The 17,862-nt window shown below is 37.0% G+C and overlaps 1 protein-coding gene across 2 annotated transcripts in view; it reads left to right on the top strand.

The window, feature by feature from the left end:
• LOC100182668 overlaps positions 1-17,324 on the top strand; it is a 28,655-nt gene extending 11,331 nt beyond the window's left edge. For both annotated transcript variants that reach the window (XM_026838579.1, XM_002123088.5), the window contains exons 10-29: positions 8,143-8,313; positions 8,595-8,718; positions 9,432-9,612; positions 10,176-10,364; positions 10,488-10,628; positions 10,681-10,832; positions 11,004-11,198; positions 11,817-11,878; positions 11,949-12,062; positions 12,364-12,416; positions 12,584-12,794; positions 13,183-13,237; positions 13,312-13,436; positions 13,901-14,060; positions 14,514-14,595; positions 14,657-14,783; positions 15,182-15,245; positions 16,029-16,105; positions 16,266-16,317; positions 16,763-17,324. In XM_026838579.1, coding sequence (XP_026694380.1) covers positions 8,143-8,313; positions 8,595-8,718; positions 9,432-9,612; positions 10,176-10,364; positions 10,488-10,628; positions 10,681-10,832; positions 11,004-11,198; positions 11,817-11,878; positions 11,949-12,062; positions 12,364-12,416; positions 12,584-12,794; positions 13,183-13,237; positions 13,312-13,436; positions 13,901-14,060; positions 14,514-14,595; positions 14,657-14,783; positions 15,182-15,245; positions 16,029-16,105; positions 16,266-16,317; positions 16,763-16,820 — 2,393 coding nt within the window. In that variant the 3' untranslated portion in view covers positions 16,821-17,324. The remainder of the gene's footprint in view (positions 1-8,142; positions 8,314-8,594; positions 8,719-9,431; positions 9,613-10,175; positions 10,365-10,487; positions 10,629-10,680; positions 10,833-11,003; positions 11,199-11,816; positions 11,879-11,948; positions 12,063-12,363; positions 12,417-12,583; positions 12,795-13,182; positions 13,238-13,311; positions 13,437-13,900; positions 14,061-14,513; positions 14,596-14,656; positions 14,784-15,181; positions 15,246-16,028; positions 16,106-16,265; positions 16,318-16,762) is intronic.
• Positions 17,325-17,862: the final 538 nt, after the last annotated feature.

The following is a 17,862-nucleotide window of genomic DNA, read 5'->3' as shown; positions in this document are numbered from 1 at the left end:
GAACGAAGCTTTTCTAATTTGATTCGGTGTACTGTCGACCGTATTCTGATATTCATTTTTACTTCAACGGTCAAGGATGTGTACTGGTTGTTTTGGTGTAGGCAGAACCATTCTTGCAGTAACCCTCGATTAAAAGAACACCCCATTCGAATGCTATACTGTGATGCAAACACGCAGTAAATCGGACTATTATTTGTATTACATCCAATACATCCAATTGTTCATTTGTTTTGATGTCAATGCTGTGGAGGGCCAGGCGGCCCGCCCTCAAACGCTTACTAACTTTACGGCACTGTGTATAGGTTTTCCGTCGGTATTAGCCGCTTATACATTTATATGTATGTAGTGATTTCTTTATAAACTTACCAAATGTAGGTCATTCGTGGTATTCACAAATCTTGTCTGCTGCTTCGTAACTACTGTTCCCTTTATTTTTAAACCGGAGAAAACGAAATAGCATAGCAATCGCATGAAATCAGTGTACCGTGTACGCAGTGAGTTGCTGACTTTGGAAAAGAAGAACGTATGTTCTGTAAACGTGAAGCAATTTTGCATGTGTACTCTTTTGTGCCTCTCTTGATAGACACCACTTTCTTGAAACTTATTAAAACATAAACATTACAGTTCTTTCTATTTCTTTTATACTTTATTTTTCGTTGCAAAATTACCGTAAAATGCTCGCTCGTTGTTGTGCCTGAGCACCCGCTTAACATTTCCGCTAATAAATACATGTAATTACAACAACTTTAAAACTTATTTATCTTATGATCGGTGTGTAAAACTGTTTGAAAATAAAATGTCAGTGTTTGTATTACAAACAACGCCAAAAGAAATTGCCGCGAAATTTATAACTTAGATACCTAGAATGAATCATTTTGATGTACCGCAACTTTGTTATAACCAAATATGTTAAAATGTTGGTTATTTTAGTCAAACGAACTTAACGATTAGAGTTTGTGATTTTGTACAATTATCGTGAACTGCCAAACGTTACGATGTTTCACTGCTCAAGTAAGTCCGACCCATAGAGACCCTTCCGGACGGTGTCGCTACAGAGTTGGACATTGGCTTATATAGCATCGGCATACACGTTCGCTGGACAAATTGGGTGTTGGAACATTTGTTCACAATGAATGCAAGTAACTGTGATGAGGTTCGCTTACTTAGAAAATTTCCCTTTACGCCGCTGTATTTTAAATATAGTTAAAATAATGTAGTGACTAATGTTATTTACGCATTGTCGAACAAATCGTGTATTGACTCACAGTGCCCTTATTCTTGCGAATATAGTTTACGCCTAGGTATAGATAGATTAGGATACAGCGTAAAGTTTGAACAAGTTTTTAAATCGAAAAGCTTACATCATTGGGTTTACCGGATAAATAGTGACTTCAGAACTTCGTTTAAACAGAACATTGAGATTAAGATAAGTAACTCTTTACGGTTTTTGCATCGTTTGCCCTAAAGCCTATTTTACGTTCTGTAGTATTTAAAAGTAGTTGCGTACTATTGCATTGTAAATCTCACAAACAATTCGAATGTTAAACCAACACAGGTACAGATAACCGTAGGGCGCTGTCCTTACCTGATTCAGCTTAATAAGATTCTTCACGTCTTCTGTTTATTTGGACAATTTGGTACAGGAAAAACGCAAAGCCCGTTGACCAGGGCACATATTCTCATGCGTGAGAGAGGTTTCTTTCGTGATCTTTTCGACATGTTGTGCTGTTTGTGAACTACTGGTAGCCAGAGCAAGCAGTGATGAGTACAACGACCGCAGGCTACGTTACCTCTACAAACAGCAGCTTCGATGTTTTTGCAGTTAAGACCCGAGGATATGTGATAACATCTATCATGATGGTTATTTCAGCTTATTTAGCAGCAGCATATGTTACTTTCGAACACTGGAAATGGAAAGGAATGCGTGTTAATCATCTCTACTTTGTAACTATTATGTTGGCCCTTCTATCTTGCCTTATGGCTTATTTTGAGATGGGCTTTGGTTACCTTTCAAATGAGTGGTGTGACGTCAAAAACTATCTGCACTCGATATTCTTCTTTTCTGGATTATTGTGCATCTTTGTACTTCTTTGGTTCAGACAGCACTCGTTCTACAGTGATCCACTGCTGAAGCATTATACATGCAGACTTCTTCGGTATTTAAGTACAATTATGATTGGGATTATTTGTGGTTTCCTTGTCGCTTTTTGCGTGTACTTCTGTCTTATTAACGTGAAATCACACCCTGCTGGCTGTGGAATCAAGAACGAAAAAGATCGTCCTCAGAGATCTAACGTTATGGCTTTATTCATCTACGTTTACATTACTCTACATGCAATTTTACTTGCCTTAATGGCGTTTCCACTTTCGAAGACAAAAAGGGAGAACACAGCGCCTGACGTTTATTCTGCGATACGTCGAATGGTAGTGTGCAGTACACTGTGTGTTGTCCCCAATGTTGCCTCAGCGTTAGTGCTTCTATATCTCTCAAGCACAACTTATGTTTATTTTTCGTCAGTGACGACAACTAACAACCTCATATGCACATTCGCTGTCATTTTGTCGTTCAAGAACTGGCGAGAAAGGTTGCTACCATGGTATTACATGACCAGGAGAACTCAAGGTGTTATGGAACCTTAACGACCGTTCATTTGGGAGCAGGCCTACCAGAAACCAAAATATATAGACCTTGAGTCAATTACTTGTGTTTTTGTGGAGCGGTTATAGTCGTACTATACCAACATATGCCTCATTACTGTATTGTAGAATTGTTATTTATTGAAGATGTGCTACCGAAGTTGTACAGATTGTAATACATTCACCCCGCATGTGTCAAACCATGTTATGCCTAATTTATGAAGCGTGTTGCGAATTTTAAATTGTACAAAAAAGGTTAAATAGTAATCACGACTTGATGGCTTATAAAAACAGTTTATCGTATTAATATGAAATGCGCTTCTTATTATGCGGACATATACTTATAAGGCGTTACAGTCGCGCTGGACGATTTTTAAATTTCTGTCTTTGTGACATCATTTTACATTTAGTTTTTATGTAACTTAACTTTTAAATAAAATTCCATAATTTTGTTTTTGGTATTTGTCAAGTTTTATAAAGCGTAAAAGTACTGTGGGGAAAGATGGGACACCAGAACATAATATCCGAATATCCTGTTCGTGTTTTAAACGATTAACAACAGTCTATGAGAGTCATGAGAATAAGGTTTTATAATTCTTTAAATGTTTTTTGTTTAGTACCAAATGGACAAAAAAATAAACAGGTGTTCCATGTTCCCCCATCCTACTACATTAAAAATGTTTCTATACAACATCTTGAAATGTGTAGTGGAGTACAATGGTGAGCTGTAGATTTACTATTCTCACAACCATACAACCAGATCGCAGTATATCTCGTGCGAGCCGAAGCAGATCTGAGCTCAGGTCAGCACGAAATTACCAAAATACGCGGATTAGATAGTGTCACACAGGATTTTCCGATACAAGATTTTCTGCACTTTTACGTCATCCCGTGATTAGAGATAGCTTCCATTGAATAGTGGTCGCTTACCTGGAAGTTATTTCTTTCTCCTGCTTTTGCGGTTATATTTTATTTCCTTGTTGTGCAGATCCAATTGTTGTATTTGCATATAAGCACAGTGAAAAAGTGAGTTACAGAACAACAAATACGTTTTGCAGTTCTTTTATCAATATTAAAACGACATTGTTTGTTTTTTATTAACCCCGCAATCATGTATTTGGTCTAATAAACCGTACACCATACTTGGTAAAAGTTACACTAGTAAAGCTTTTAAACGGAACATATTTTAATGTAACGTAAATACTCCTTAAAGTTTTATAGCTTCGTTTGCCCTTGAGCTAATTTTACCTTTTGTAGCATGTTCAATAATTTTGCGCACTAATACGTATTGGTATATATATATATCTTTAATATTGGACAAAAATAGACAATGTGTGGGTGTTATGTGGGTTTATTTTCCCGGTAATAATTACCACCATCATCATGTTGTTTTGGACAATGTGCAACAGGAAAAACCCAGATGCTCTTCTGTACCGCAAGGGCCTGATGGGCACGAATTCTTGCTCTCTTTAATAGAGTGTTATACTTTCATAGCCTTTCTCAACCGCATTTTGACTGTGAATAGGCGGGGAAACAGTTATGAACACGAGCACGACCACTAGCTACGTTAACTCTACAAGCAGCAGCTTCAATGTAATTGCAACTAAGGCAAGAGGTTATGCTTTTACATCAGTTATGATCGTTGTATCAGCTTATTTAGCAGCAGCATATGTAACTTTTGAACGTTGGAAAGGGAAAGGCATGTGTGTTAATCATCTCTACTTTGTAACCATTATATTAGCTTTTTTATCTTGCCTTATTTCTTATTTTGAGATGGGCTTCGGGTACATTTCAAGCGAATGGTGTCAAGTGAAGAACTATCTTCATTGGATATCCTTCTTTATTGGATTATTGTGCATCTTTGTACTTCTTTGGTTCAGACAGCACTCGTTATACAGTGATCCACTGCTGAAACATTATACATGCCGATTAATTCGTTATTTAAGTAACGTTATACTTGGAATTATATGTGCCTGTCTTGTTGTTTTTTGCGTGTATTTATTACGTATCAAAGTGAAACCGCACCCTGCTGGTTGTAGCATAAAGAACGAGAATATTCGACATGAAAGAAATGATGTTACAAAAGTATTCCTCTACATGTACGTTACTGTGCACGCGTGTTTATTTGGCCTAATGACTTTCCCGCTTTCAAAGACAAACACAAACAAAGCGGCTCCTGATTTATCTTCTGCGATACGACGAATGGTAGTGTGCAGTACACTGTGTGTTGTCCCCAATGTTGCTACAGCGTTAGTGATTCTATATTTGTCAAACACAACTTATGTCTATTTTATGTTACTGACAACAATGAACAACCTCATATGCACATTCGCCGTCATTTTGTCGTTCAAGAACTGGCGAGAAAGGTTGCTACCATGGTATTACATCAATCGAGAGGCACACGATGTACTCGGACAGTGAAAATTTTACCTTAAGCAAATACAATTTGACTGAAGTAGAAGCGGTCATTGGAGTCATTTCTGATTGATAACCAGACCTACGTCAAAGCTGATATGCGAAGGAAATTGTTAATTAATATCTGCAGTGAATGCAACACTTGTGCCAAAACACGACCTGCTTAAATACGTAGCAGAATAGTTTCATTTTCTCACCGATACATCTGTTATACGTTACAGCGGAAGTTGACGCAATGCTGTGATATACGCATATTGCAGGTTGAAATGAGGCTTTACGGCTTCCTTAATTATAACTGGCACGAGCTGTTTTAGGCAGGCATAGATGTAATCATGTCCAATTAATACGAAAGCTCCACATTCAACAACATCGACATTGCAGCTTTCAGAACTGGAAAATACATCATCACGACTTTCTTGTGTCGTCGTATTAGCTTTCATTCAACAACGGATTGCACAAGTTACCTACGAACGCAGAAAAGAGAATGAACTCTATGCCAACTATTTGCACTTCGTGACCACCCTATCATCGCTTTCATTCTGCTGTATAGTAGGGTGGGAGAAGATGGGACACCTTTGACACATAATAGCAAAATATCCTGATCTTTTTTTTAAACAATTAACAACAGTCTTTGGGAGTCGTTTACTACCAAATTGGACGGGAAAATAGAATGAAAAGGTGTCCCATCTTCCCCCACCCTACTATATATTTTATTTTGAGTTGAAAATTTTAAGTAGACCTGATCAAGTAATTGACATTTTTTAATTAAATGGTTCAACCGAGTGTTGGGTTCATTGTACGGTGTGTTAAGTAGTCATCACCTTCTTTATATTTCATGATCTCTCCCATGCTTTTATACATATCGTGTTCTAACAACATTCGTTTTCATTAAATTTATTCCATTTCCGTTTTTAGTTGATTTTTTTATATTGCGATCGAAGTAATAAACAAAAACTATATATGTTGTGAAACATGTTATGCAAAAACTGTATTTATATATGGCTTAGGAGACGTAGTGTGGTTTGTAACGACGAATGCATTTTATGCCAAGCAATAAAACCGATTCCGAATTGATAATTGGTCGAAGTTCTTACTTCTTACATATCATAAATACAATAATTGCAGTTCTACGTGCCACGTTTATCTTCATTAAAAAGACGTCTTGTTAACATATATTGTTTGACTTGCGTCACCGTACTGCGGAAGTAAGGTGTAATTATAAAAGCCCGAGAGATTTTACTATTCTTCCCATGCGTCATTCTTCTTTTTTTTGTATTACAACTTTCACCCCAGATCGTACATCCATAGGTTGCAACCAAAATGTAACAACTATTTTATGAATTATACGATAATTGTCCACATTTAAATAACAGAAAAATAAAATGTAATGAACGTTTATGATCTGTCAGTGTTGATCAAACACAACATCATGTCGGTTTAGAATTGTAGATAGTTCGTTTTTCTTACTGTGGTTGGTGGTGCTAAATGTCAATGTAAAAACGCCAGCCAAGGTATATACATTTTAAGAGTTGTAAGTTGCCTCTCCAAGCGCGTTTGAGTAAATGTTGATTGTACATTGTACATTACGTGCCCTTTTATTCCTTATAGTTTACTTGTTGCAATAAAAAAGCTGTTTTAAAAGGAATTGGATGACGTAATTTTTATAAACAGAACAAAGCTATGATGAGCTGGCTTGTGCGGTGATTTAATGGTGAACCGGCTATTATAGTGGAATATGTCCGTTCCCCCGCACAGGCAGCAGATAAATAGCAGTGTGCCAACGGCAAGAAACAGCAACGTTACTGACAATGCAACATATTGTGGATTTACTTATTTTTTTCAGTCCCGTTTCCTGGTTGGTTTCTCATTCTCAGTCGGACTGACTATCTTCTCGGGATACATTTTGCTTGCGTTGGTTTCTTTCCATGTAAAACACAAGAAGAAATGCTCCATTAATTATCTCTGTCTGGTCACATCGGTATTGGCTTTCCTAACTTCAATTTTTGCAATATTTGAAGTCAATCATGGCCGGTGTTCAGCTTCATGGTGCAGGGCTCATCACTACATCAACGTATGCTTATTTTTAGGGTTAAAGGCATCCGTACTTGTGTTATTCTGGTTCAGGCAACATTCCTTCAACGCTGACCCCTTGCTAAAGCACGACCGTTCTACGAATCTTCTTCTCTGTGGCAACGTGCTAATCGTGCTGATCATCGTCAAACTAGTTGCTACATTATGTTTTTTTATGTCACTGAAATTAACAAGTGACCCGCAACTCGGTTGTGTCTTGTCCGACAATTTGTCTTTGAACGGCGCTTTAATCAATAGTGTTATTACCATTATTTTCTTTACAGCCATGGAGATTTCGCTGGTGGTTTTAACCATTTATCCACTGCTACAAAATAATACTTACCTAACCAGTGGGACAAGGTCTATAATAAAGCGACACGCAGTCGGCCTGTCGATTTGTACTTTAACATTAATAGTTACGTCGATCACGTTGCAGATGTACGTCCTAGAAAAACACGCAGTATTTGCTTCCAATGTTACTGGGTGCAATGCTGTAGTTCAAGTACTAACACTTGTTCTTTCTTTTGCTAATTGGCGAGAAAGGCTTTTTCCGTGGTGTATTGCAACGCCGAGCAGCTATGAGAATATTTAATAAAAGTGGCTGCTCTGTTGGTATAAGTAGTTGATTCGTTGGCTCACTATTTCCATTTAATCAGTTACGTTTTGATGAATATATCAACATTAGACACCCAGTATGTGTGAAATGTTTATCTTATACATTTTTATATATTTCAATTATGGTTTACATGTTTCGCTTCGAAGTTTTTTCGCTTCGAAAACCTCTTTAATTTTTTGCTTTCCTTATTTTATTCTAAAATACAAGAATCACCAAATGCTTTTATGATTATGTTAAAACTTTGCAGTTTAGTGTATCTGAGTTGGAAACTACGCGAAAGGCAGTTTAATGTACATCCGGGTTATAATTTCCCATACGTATTAAATCGGGCCTTTAGATTTGATTAACAAGCAAATATGAGACATTTAGTTCCTAATCTTATGCACAACTTATATCTTCGGTAGGAAATACTACGTCAACTTCCACAAGCATGACGTCACTCAGCAGTTTCACCATGGAAACACGAGTGAATGAAATGACGTCTGGAATTGTTGGTGCAATTTTGAATCTTAAAGCTCTTTTACCTTCATCGTACAAACCAAAGTCTGAAACTAACCTCTGTAAAGACGTCAAGGGTATGTAGAGTAGGGTAGGGAAGATGAGACACCTTTTTATTCCATTTTCTCGTCCCATTTGGTGGTAAACAATGAAAATTGAAATATTTATAAAATTGTATTTTCACAACTCCCATAAACCGTTGTTAATTGTTTAAAACACAATCAGAATATTTGTATAATATGTGCTAAAGGTGTCCTATCTCCCCCCACCCTGATATATGTTAAACCAAACCGTGCTATATACAAAGACTAATGCGTGTGTTTAACTATATACAAAGGCTAATGCGTGTGTTTTTCAGATATGACAGTGGAAGATTTTATTCAGGAAATATTTAGCCTTAAAGCGCTCACTAACGCCCCCAGGCGGTTGTTTAGAAACCTTCAAGAGAGAGATATCCAACGCATCAGTCAAAACCTTGCAAAGTAATTAAAATAAGTTAGTACACACTGTAGTTATCAACAGTTAAATCAGTTCAGGTTCGACGAATAGTAAAGTGGGTAAAGTAAACTATGAACCATTTTGAATCAGTCTTACGTACACTTTTTTACTACGTCTTAATTTGTCATAGTTATAAGTATACTGGGGGTAGATCGGACACCTTTGGCACATAATTTCCAAATATCCTGATTGTTTTTTAAACAATTAACAACGGTCTATGGGAGTCGCGAGGATACAGTTTTATAATTCTTTGAATGTTTTTGTTTACTACCAAATGAGACGAGAAATTAGAATAAAAAGGTGTCTCGTCTCCCCCCCACCCTACTATAATTATATACAATACAAAATTGAGTAAATTAATACTGTATTGTGAGTGTTAGCCACGCTTTATTTTGACACTTTTACTCAAGTAGTGTCATTTTGCTTTTAATTTCAAGAAATAAACAAAACATGTTTTATGTAAAGCAATGTTAAATATGGAGGTGGTGAGGATACGATTTCATAATTTCTTAAATTTTCTTTGTTTACTACCTAATAGGACGAGTAAATAGAACAAAAAGGTGTCCCATCCTCCCCCACCCTACTGTATCTTCTAATCATTTCAATAAATTGTTTTTTCGTCATCATCTCGTGAATACATAATAGAGTTTGTACTGGCAGAAATCTCACAAGAATTTAACACTATTTATCTTCTCAGAAAAATCGTTCCCGATCGAGATGCGTCATCTGCTTTCTCATCTGGCATCGAAGATCTTGCTGCAGCAATCACAGACAATGCTGTGAAGAAAGTCAACCAAGAAGCGAGTCTGTGGTCCGAAGAAAGCTCGACGCCGACCATTGAGAACGCTATGAAGAAACTAGCTGACGCTATGGTTAAAGTATGGAAATGATACTTGCGTATTTTTGTTGGTGAAGTTTATTTTTCCCGCAACTTATACTGTAAATTATTATGTATGAAGCCTTCTAGTATAATATGCTGGTCATTCAGCCCCGACACCTAGAGTGGTCAAACCTATTAATGGCCACTGCTGGGTGGGAGCAATTTCCGTAAAGTGTCTTATTGCTTAAAAAAACATACTGCTATCAATATCAGCATCGATCGAACACCGTATCTGTCGGTTACGATCTTTATCCTGACTATTTGTTAAAGAGTAGGATGGGGAAAGATGAGACACTTTTTAACTCTATTTTCTCGTCCAATTTGGTAGTAAACAAAGAACATTCAAAGAAATATAAAACTATATCATTGTGACTCCCATATACCGTTGTTAAGAGTTTAAAACACGATCAGGATGTTTTTATATTATGTGCGAAAGGTGTCTCATCTTGTGAAAGGTGTCCCATCTCTCTCACCCTTCTATATAAACTAAATATAAAAGTATGATTGTGGAATTAACTGATCACAACAACATCCCTGACATATCATATTGTTTTTTTTTAGGAGACGCTCCAGGAGACTAGCAAAATTTCCAGCGACGCAAGATCAGCTGTGAGCTCCGGTTTGGATGATTTGGCGACTGATGCCGCACTAACTGCCATTCAAAGAGCGGAAAATTTATCTCAGGAATCAGCAGTTAATTCTGGTGCAAGCGATCTTGCCGGCGATGTTGTAAGCAACGCAATGTTAAAGGTTGGTAGTGTTTTAAATCTATACTCCAGCGTTTAATAGGTGGAAAAACTCGGGTGTTGTGTTTTACAAATATGAAATGCCTGTTGGACGGCATAAAAATTCTAATATCTTTATTATTTAAAGGCAGGTGATTTGGGCAGTTCTACCGACTCTGCTATGAGTAGTGGAGCAAGCATTTTCGCCATGGATGCTTTAAAACAATCACTGCAGAAGCTTTTATTGGCAGACAGCTCAACACAGTCAGCAGTTAACTCAGGACTAAAGGTGTGAACTTATTTTTGACTATACTTTTCCATGTTTGACACAATGTGTTTAGCATGTGTCAGAAGATCTTATAGTAGAGAGTACAGCATTGGAGGTAGCACTGGCAAACGCTGGTTCGTTAGGAAGTTCTTCTAGATCAGCATTCAGCTCAGGAATGAGCTTACTTGCAGAAGAGATTGCTAAGCTTACAATAACAGAAGGAAGGTAAGCCAGTTTGCTTGATAGCTTTGGTTGATAGAGACGACGTTGGTTTGATCCCATTATTAGCAAACATGAGTTAATATCTACTTTCAACGACGCATTAGCTGTTTGATTTATTTCAAACACACTTTAATACGATAATATTATAAGCATATAATTTTATTCTTGGTTCAGATCTTTAGTTCATGGCGAAGTAGAAAGCGTTGTTAGCTCGGCTGTCAGTCAAATGGTGATTGACACTTTGGCAGCAAGAGTATTGGAAAGAATAATGGAAAAGGACTCAACTAATTTACACGTGCCGGGTAATTTGGAGAAACTGCAAAGTGAAATCGTTAAAATCGTTCGAAGCCTCGTCGACGCTAGGAAAAGGTAATTGGAAATCTATATATTTGTTCTCCACGGTTGAAAACGATACTATCTACATGTATATTATGTAGCATAGTATAGTTGGTTCTTTTATACCCAAAGAATACTGGTTCGTTGCTTGACGCTGTCATTGTGGGTGTGTGTCTCCTCTTGCAAGACACTTAACGGCAATTGGTCCATCCCGCTAGTTCTTATGAGTGGCTAAATTGTCAGTCATACAATAATGTCACTAAACACACCAAAAAAAAAGTCACGCACAAAGTAACATAGGTGGTAACTCATAAGTAGGAGGTGTAGTATGAAACAGAAGTGTTATAACGACTGCCACTGCCTGACACGCAAAGATAAATAAGTTGCACTGATTCATGTATTATATTTTAAGTAATATAGTGGGGTGGGGAAAAATGGGACACATTTTTGTTCTATTTTCTTATCCCACTTGCCAGTAAATAAAAAACATTCAAAACATTATAAAACTGTATCCTCACGACTCCCATAGACCGTTGTTAATTGTTTAAAACACGATCAGGATATTTGGATATTATGCGCTAAAGGTGTCCCATCTCCTCCCACCCTATTATATACATTTAAAAAGTAATCAACTTCTTATTTATGTTTTAGTATTTCTAATACCACCAACACTGAGAGCCAAACCGCAAGTTCTGCGACAGCTGGACAGTCTGGTTCGTACATCTATAGAAGTTTTATAAACAATAGTGGTCTGGTTGATTGCAAATTCGTGATTTGTTTTAGATTTGGAAAAGCTGATAACAGCCACAGATCGGTCTACAATTAGTTCAGCAGCAAGCGTGTTAGCCGCTGATATTGTTCGAATGTTAATGGGGGAAAAGGATGAACAAACTGAAGGTATAACACTGTTGTAATATCAAGGATATCGAGATTTTAGTAGGTTGGGAAAGACGAACACCTTTAGCCCAAATATCCTGATCGTGTTAAAACAATTAAAAATGGTCTCTGGAAGTCGTGAGAATATGGTTTTATAATTCTTTGAATGCTTTTTTTGTTTACTACCAAGTACCAAACGGGCGAGAGAATAGAATAAAAGATGTCTCGTCTTCCCCCACCCTACTATATATCAATTGTAGCAACATGATAATATAAAGTGGAGCTTCTATAGTTAATAATATTACCAAAATTTGCTATTTAGAAACTCAACAAAGTTCAGAGACCGAAGTTTCTGGAAAGAATGTAAAAACCAAGGTAATATAAGTGGGAACTTTTGAACATATTTATTACATGTATATCTGTTTTTATTATTAAAGATTAAGCTAATAAAATAGCCGCGGGGCTGGTCCATAAACAGCCGGCAAATACTTAAACAAATCCCACAAATTCACAATACGAGGTTTATATGTTTCCCATCTCAGACGTCTGATGGTATAAGTAGAAAAAAACACAAGTCCAAAGAGAAGTTAGCTCGTAAATCGGGTACAAAGTCGACTCAAGTACTTAACAAAGGCATGACCAGCAGTCTTCCAAAAGCAACAAAATGCAAATCTTTTGCGTCTGATACAAAACCCAAGGCAATTTACAAATCGTCGTTTTCAAATTGGAGAATGAAGGACGATCTAAAAGGAGGTATGCACGATTTGGATGTTTCTATATTATTTCGAACAAAGAGGTTGAAACCTCTGACTTAAAAATCCTTTTTAGTCAACCTTGTTATACTTCAGAGTAGTAGTTCTTAAACTGTTTGTTATCATGTACAATTTTTTTAAAGCTCTCGTTCCATTACGTTTTATAAAAAAACTGCAGCTTTAAATAAAAAAATGTTCTTATTTCACTTACTCGTAACTTGTCTGATTCCAGTATAGGCGAGGAAATATTCCTATAAGTAGGCCGTGATTCTAGATAAGGTAAACCCACCCCTTGGAAGACCTTCATATATCATGACAATGTGTTCGTACTATAGATAGAGAAGCAATGTTTAAGATTATAATTGTTTAATACGTTTTATGTTTTGCAGAAACTAAAAACGACCAACCATTGAAAGTAGATGGCAATGTTAAAACACTGAACAGGTAACGCTTTCAGAAGTTAGTCCTTATTAGTCCTCATACATATTTTTAACTCCATGTCGTTTTGACGTTTGTAGCAAAGATCAGTCATCAGAGTCAACTCCGGAGGAATCGGCTCCTAAATCTGAAATCCAAGTTCTCTTAGATGAATTGGCATCCAGGATCGTAAAATGTGCTCTCGAATCAACTGTTCAGCAACCAGGTATAATTTTTTACAGTTGCTTTTCATTTTCCTTGACTGGTCGACGAAAATTACACATTAACGTTTGGCTCAATAAGAGGTTTTGGTTTGTTTTAAAGCATTTAGCACTGTGCTGTTTTTGTTTTGATACGCATTAGATTTGATTTAATACAATATGATTTTCACTACCTAAATATTTTTTATACTGCACTCTAATTTAGACACAGCTATACATATTGTATAGTAGGGTGGGGGAAGATGGGATTCAATTAGCATAGAATGTTTAAATATTCTGATCGTGTTATAAACAATTAACAACGGTTAATGGAAGTCGCGAGGATACGGTTTTATAAATATTTGAATTGTCTTTGTTTACTACCAATTGTGACGAGAAAAAAGTGATAGGATGTCCCATTTTCCCTCACCCGACTATATAGTATTTTTTTAAAACTTTACAGTAGAAATAAATTGATTAAAATTTGCAGGCACAGAAACAAGTAGCAATGTGAACGAAGCAAAAAGCATGGATAAGTTAGTGGAGTCCTTGGCGCTTGGAGTGGTCACTTCATTGCTGGGTTTAGATTCTCTACAATCCTCCACACCCCCCATAGCTTCACCAATAATTTCCACCACAGCAAGCATAACGTAAATTTATAATTCATATGCGTTTGTATGTTTTTTACTTCGTTACCATTTGTGTATGATTTAAATTGTTTATCTATTGTAGCGGACAGGTTGTGTTAGAAATAGAACACCTTTGCCAGCATTTCATCTCTATCACAAACATTAGCCTAATAATTTATATAGTACTGTGGGAGAATATGCTGGGACACCTTTAGCACATGATGTCTTAATATCCTGGTCATTTACAACGGTCTATGGGAGTCGTGGGAATGCCGTTTTATAATTCTTCGAATGTTCTTTGTTTACGATATCAAATGAGACGGGAAAATAGAACGAAAAGGTGTCCCATCTTTCCTTACCCTATACTATATTATACACGCAGACAAGTAGGTGTCACAATACATTAATAGTTCTAGTTGTATAAAGATTTCTTACACTAAGTAAACATATAAGCCTTACTTGCATATTCTTCAGTGACGATACTGAAAAAGAAGAGAGCAAAGGCAGCACCACACTTCTTCCTTCAGCTGGACCAAATTTAATTCGAGAGGATACGGTATGTTCAAAAAAAGAAATATTTTCACCAAGCAACGTGCTTAAACCTTATACGTTCTCAGATTTTAAAGCGTAGAGAAGTTAAACACGCTTTAAACGATAATCGTGTGATTGAATTAACCAAAATTGAAGACGTTGAAGCAAAGAAATGCGAAGAAGTGACAAAAATGTTGCAATCAACAAAAACAGGTGAAAATCTCCCCATAACTTTGAGATGAAATTTACAAATCGTACCTTAAACTATTTTAAGTAACCCAACACAATTTCATTTCTGCAAAGTTGGTCTGTTACTAACTATATTGTATCGCGCATGAAACTACCAATACCCTAGCATGGTTTCCTGGGTCACAGCGATGATAGATTATAAAAGCACCCTAGATATTCTCATTTAAACGTCCATAACCACCCACGCACTAAATAAACTTTGGAAGCCTCACCTTTTCCGTTTCGTGCGGCTGTTTACAATTCCTATGTTGTAGGTTAGTGTGGCTTTAATTTTGGTTCCCAAAATTATTGCCTTTATATTTGGCAACCTACTAAAACCTGTGGAACAAAAATAAAATTATAATTTGTTTTAATCGTTGCAGAACCCAGACGTTCGAGACGCAACATGAGTCCGTGTGAAGATAATGCTCAGAATCACCCACATAGGTGAGAATTTGAACATTTTTAAGACCTATTCGTATGACTAAAAATAAAAAATAGTGTAAATGAAAACGTTCGATCAAAATCGTGTGATGTATTGGTTACCAATTTGTGGTGTATTGGTTACCGGCGAAGTACGCCATGCTGGGACCTGCAGTTTGAACCAGAGTTACCCATTACCTCAAAGCTGTCCATACCATCACTGTAAATTCGCCTAATGTTTGGTTGGTCGTTCCGTGAGACATTTTCTACGGTGAATACGGCATCACGTCCCACAGAAACCTTTGTTTCATTTGTTGTTTGTAAACATAGACCCTAGCAACGACGTATCTCTCACCGCTGTTAGCGGGTGCGTGGGTCGTGGGGTGTGTACGTCATGCCCCAACCCATCGCAATCGCACCCCCACCCCCCACTTATACACGTAATTGTTGTCGCCATGACAACCGTGTAAACAGAACGTGGCTAAAGAGCCATTGTCCTAAAGTTGGACGTTCTTTTTTCTTAAATTAAACGATTTTCCTTGAGAGTATTGTGTATCTATGTAGTATAAAACTGTGAGGTAAGATGGGACATCTTTAACACATAATACCCAAGTATCCTGTTCGTGTTTTAAACAATTATCTACGGTCTATGGGAGTCGTGAGGGTATGGTTTTATAATTCTTCGAATGTTTTGTGTTTACTACCAAAATGGGTCGAGAAATAGAATAAAAATGTGTCACATCTTCCCTCACCCTTCAATATTTGACATGTAGAAATATACATATATGTATATGATGTACATTACAGGATACCAAGTCCGGAAAATACTTCGTGCAATCCAAAGTCGTTAAGACGAAGAAAAACATTCCGTTCACCACCCCAATGTATGTATTTTTATTAGTGGTTTAAAGGGTATAAAGTATGTGAAAAACCTAATTTATTTACCAGTACACATCTCATCTCCATATTCTTACCCTGCCAAATTGTATTACTGAGAACATACATTCCAACTTCTTCAATAAAATTTCAAATATTATTTTTCAGTTTCTCCGTATGAAAAATCTCCAGTGCCACCACGTAGCAAATCAGGATACAGGTAACTTCTTTTCTCCAGTTCAGTTCGTCTCAACGCTCTGTTGGTTAACTAAGGGAAGTCCCATGTCGTCATGGTAAAAATGTCACCTATATAAATGACTGCACGGAAGGGAAACTGTCCGAAGTTTATACTCTTTTTCCGTTTACCGAATATCGTTTTACTCAATACATCCGAAACCAAGTCTGTATATCACACATTCAGTCGTATAGAGCATGAAATGCATTGTATATAGTACTGTGGGGCAAGATGGGACACCTTTAGCATCTAATATTCAAATATCCGGCTGTGAGGAATCGGTTTCATAAATATTTGAATGTTAGTTGTTCACTATTAAGTAAGACGATAAAATAGAATAAAAAAGTGTCCCATCTTTTACCACCCTACTATTTATATATATACGCATAACATCGCATCATTTGCCAAATCTAGTTGAAATTTTGTTTAGGCAAAGAAGAGGTCGTCGAGGCAACGATTTCATGTTTTCGATGGACAACAAGAATTAGACGAATACGCAGGAACAGAACATTACCACACACTGTTTGTTCCGTTTATCCTTTTTAATATTGACCCATGATTACAATTTAAAAGTTCAATAGGTAACTGGTCAATCGAAATCGATCATCGACGACCGAACCGATGTGTAAATAGGTTCGACGTAGGCGGTAAACAAACGTACAAAGAACGTGCCGATGTCACGGAAATCACGATCCTAAAATTCTTGAAGTAGCTGATTTTTCGCTTTTTTACCTTTAGCTTAAAACTTGGCCAAACCAAAACAATGTTACGTGTTTTGTGTCAGAGGTATGTACCTGCTTGTACACGTAAAGCGACCACTGTTTTGTGAACCAGTGATTACACGCACGCTATTAGCCCATTTCTCATAAATCTGTCGATCGCGTTACAAAGCTAGGTCTTGTAATGAGTCACGCAACCCACACGATAATTTTAAATTTTTGTCTCAAACCTTTGAAGCGTTACGCTGTGAAAACTTTTCGGGCTGCAAACTTCTAAAATACTGCGTGTAGTATGACACGTAAATTTGCGATGGCTGTTGTTTACGAGTCAAGGCTAAACGAGTACTAATCCGGCGCTAAACTTCGACTCAATTACCCAAGAAAGCAACGATCAAAATTGTAAGAAACTTAAACACATGAGATCTCCGCAGGCGACGTTTTGGAAAACGTATCATTGACGTCATAGCACGAGGGGTGCGGCATACTCATCGTATTGTTGTTCGTTGGGCGTGCTCACCCACGAGGTTATTATACCAAAATTTATTTAACAGCGATAGCAAGTTTTTAAGTGCAAGTCCAAAAATTGTAAAACATTGTTTTAATGCCTTACAGAGCGTGAATCCGGTTTTACTAATTGGCAAATTTCTACCAAGCGCTATACAAACCAGACCGACATTGGTGTTAAAGTTTCGCAGCTCAGCAATGCTTTGCCGAATCAGAAAGTATGTTGTTGCTGCGTGGGGCAATTTAAGCGGGCTGCGTTTAGATTAATAATGACGCTTACCCTGTAGTTTAATTTTCGGTTTAAATT

Source organism: Ciona intestinalis, unplaced genomic scaffold (genome assembly GCF_000224145.3).
Source record: "Ciona intestinalis unplaced genomic scaffold, KH HT000098.2, whole genome shotgun sequence".
NCBI classification, from domain to species: Eukaryota; Metazoa; Chordata; class Ascidiacea; order Phlebobranchia; family Cionidae; genus Ciona; species Ciona intestinalis.
Note: the sequence above shows the minus strand (reverse complement) of the source record. Positions and strands in the feature narration are given on the sequence as shown.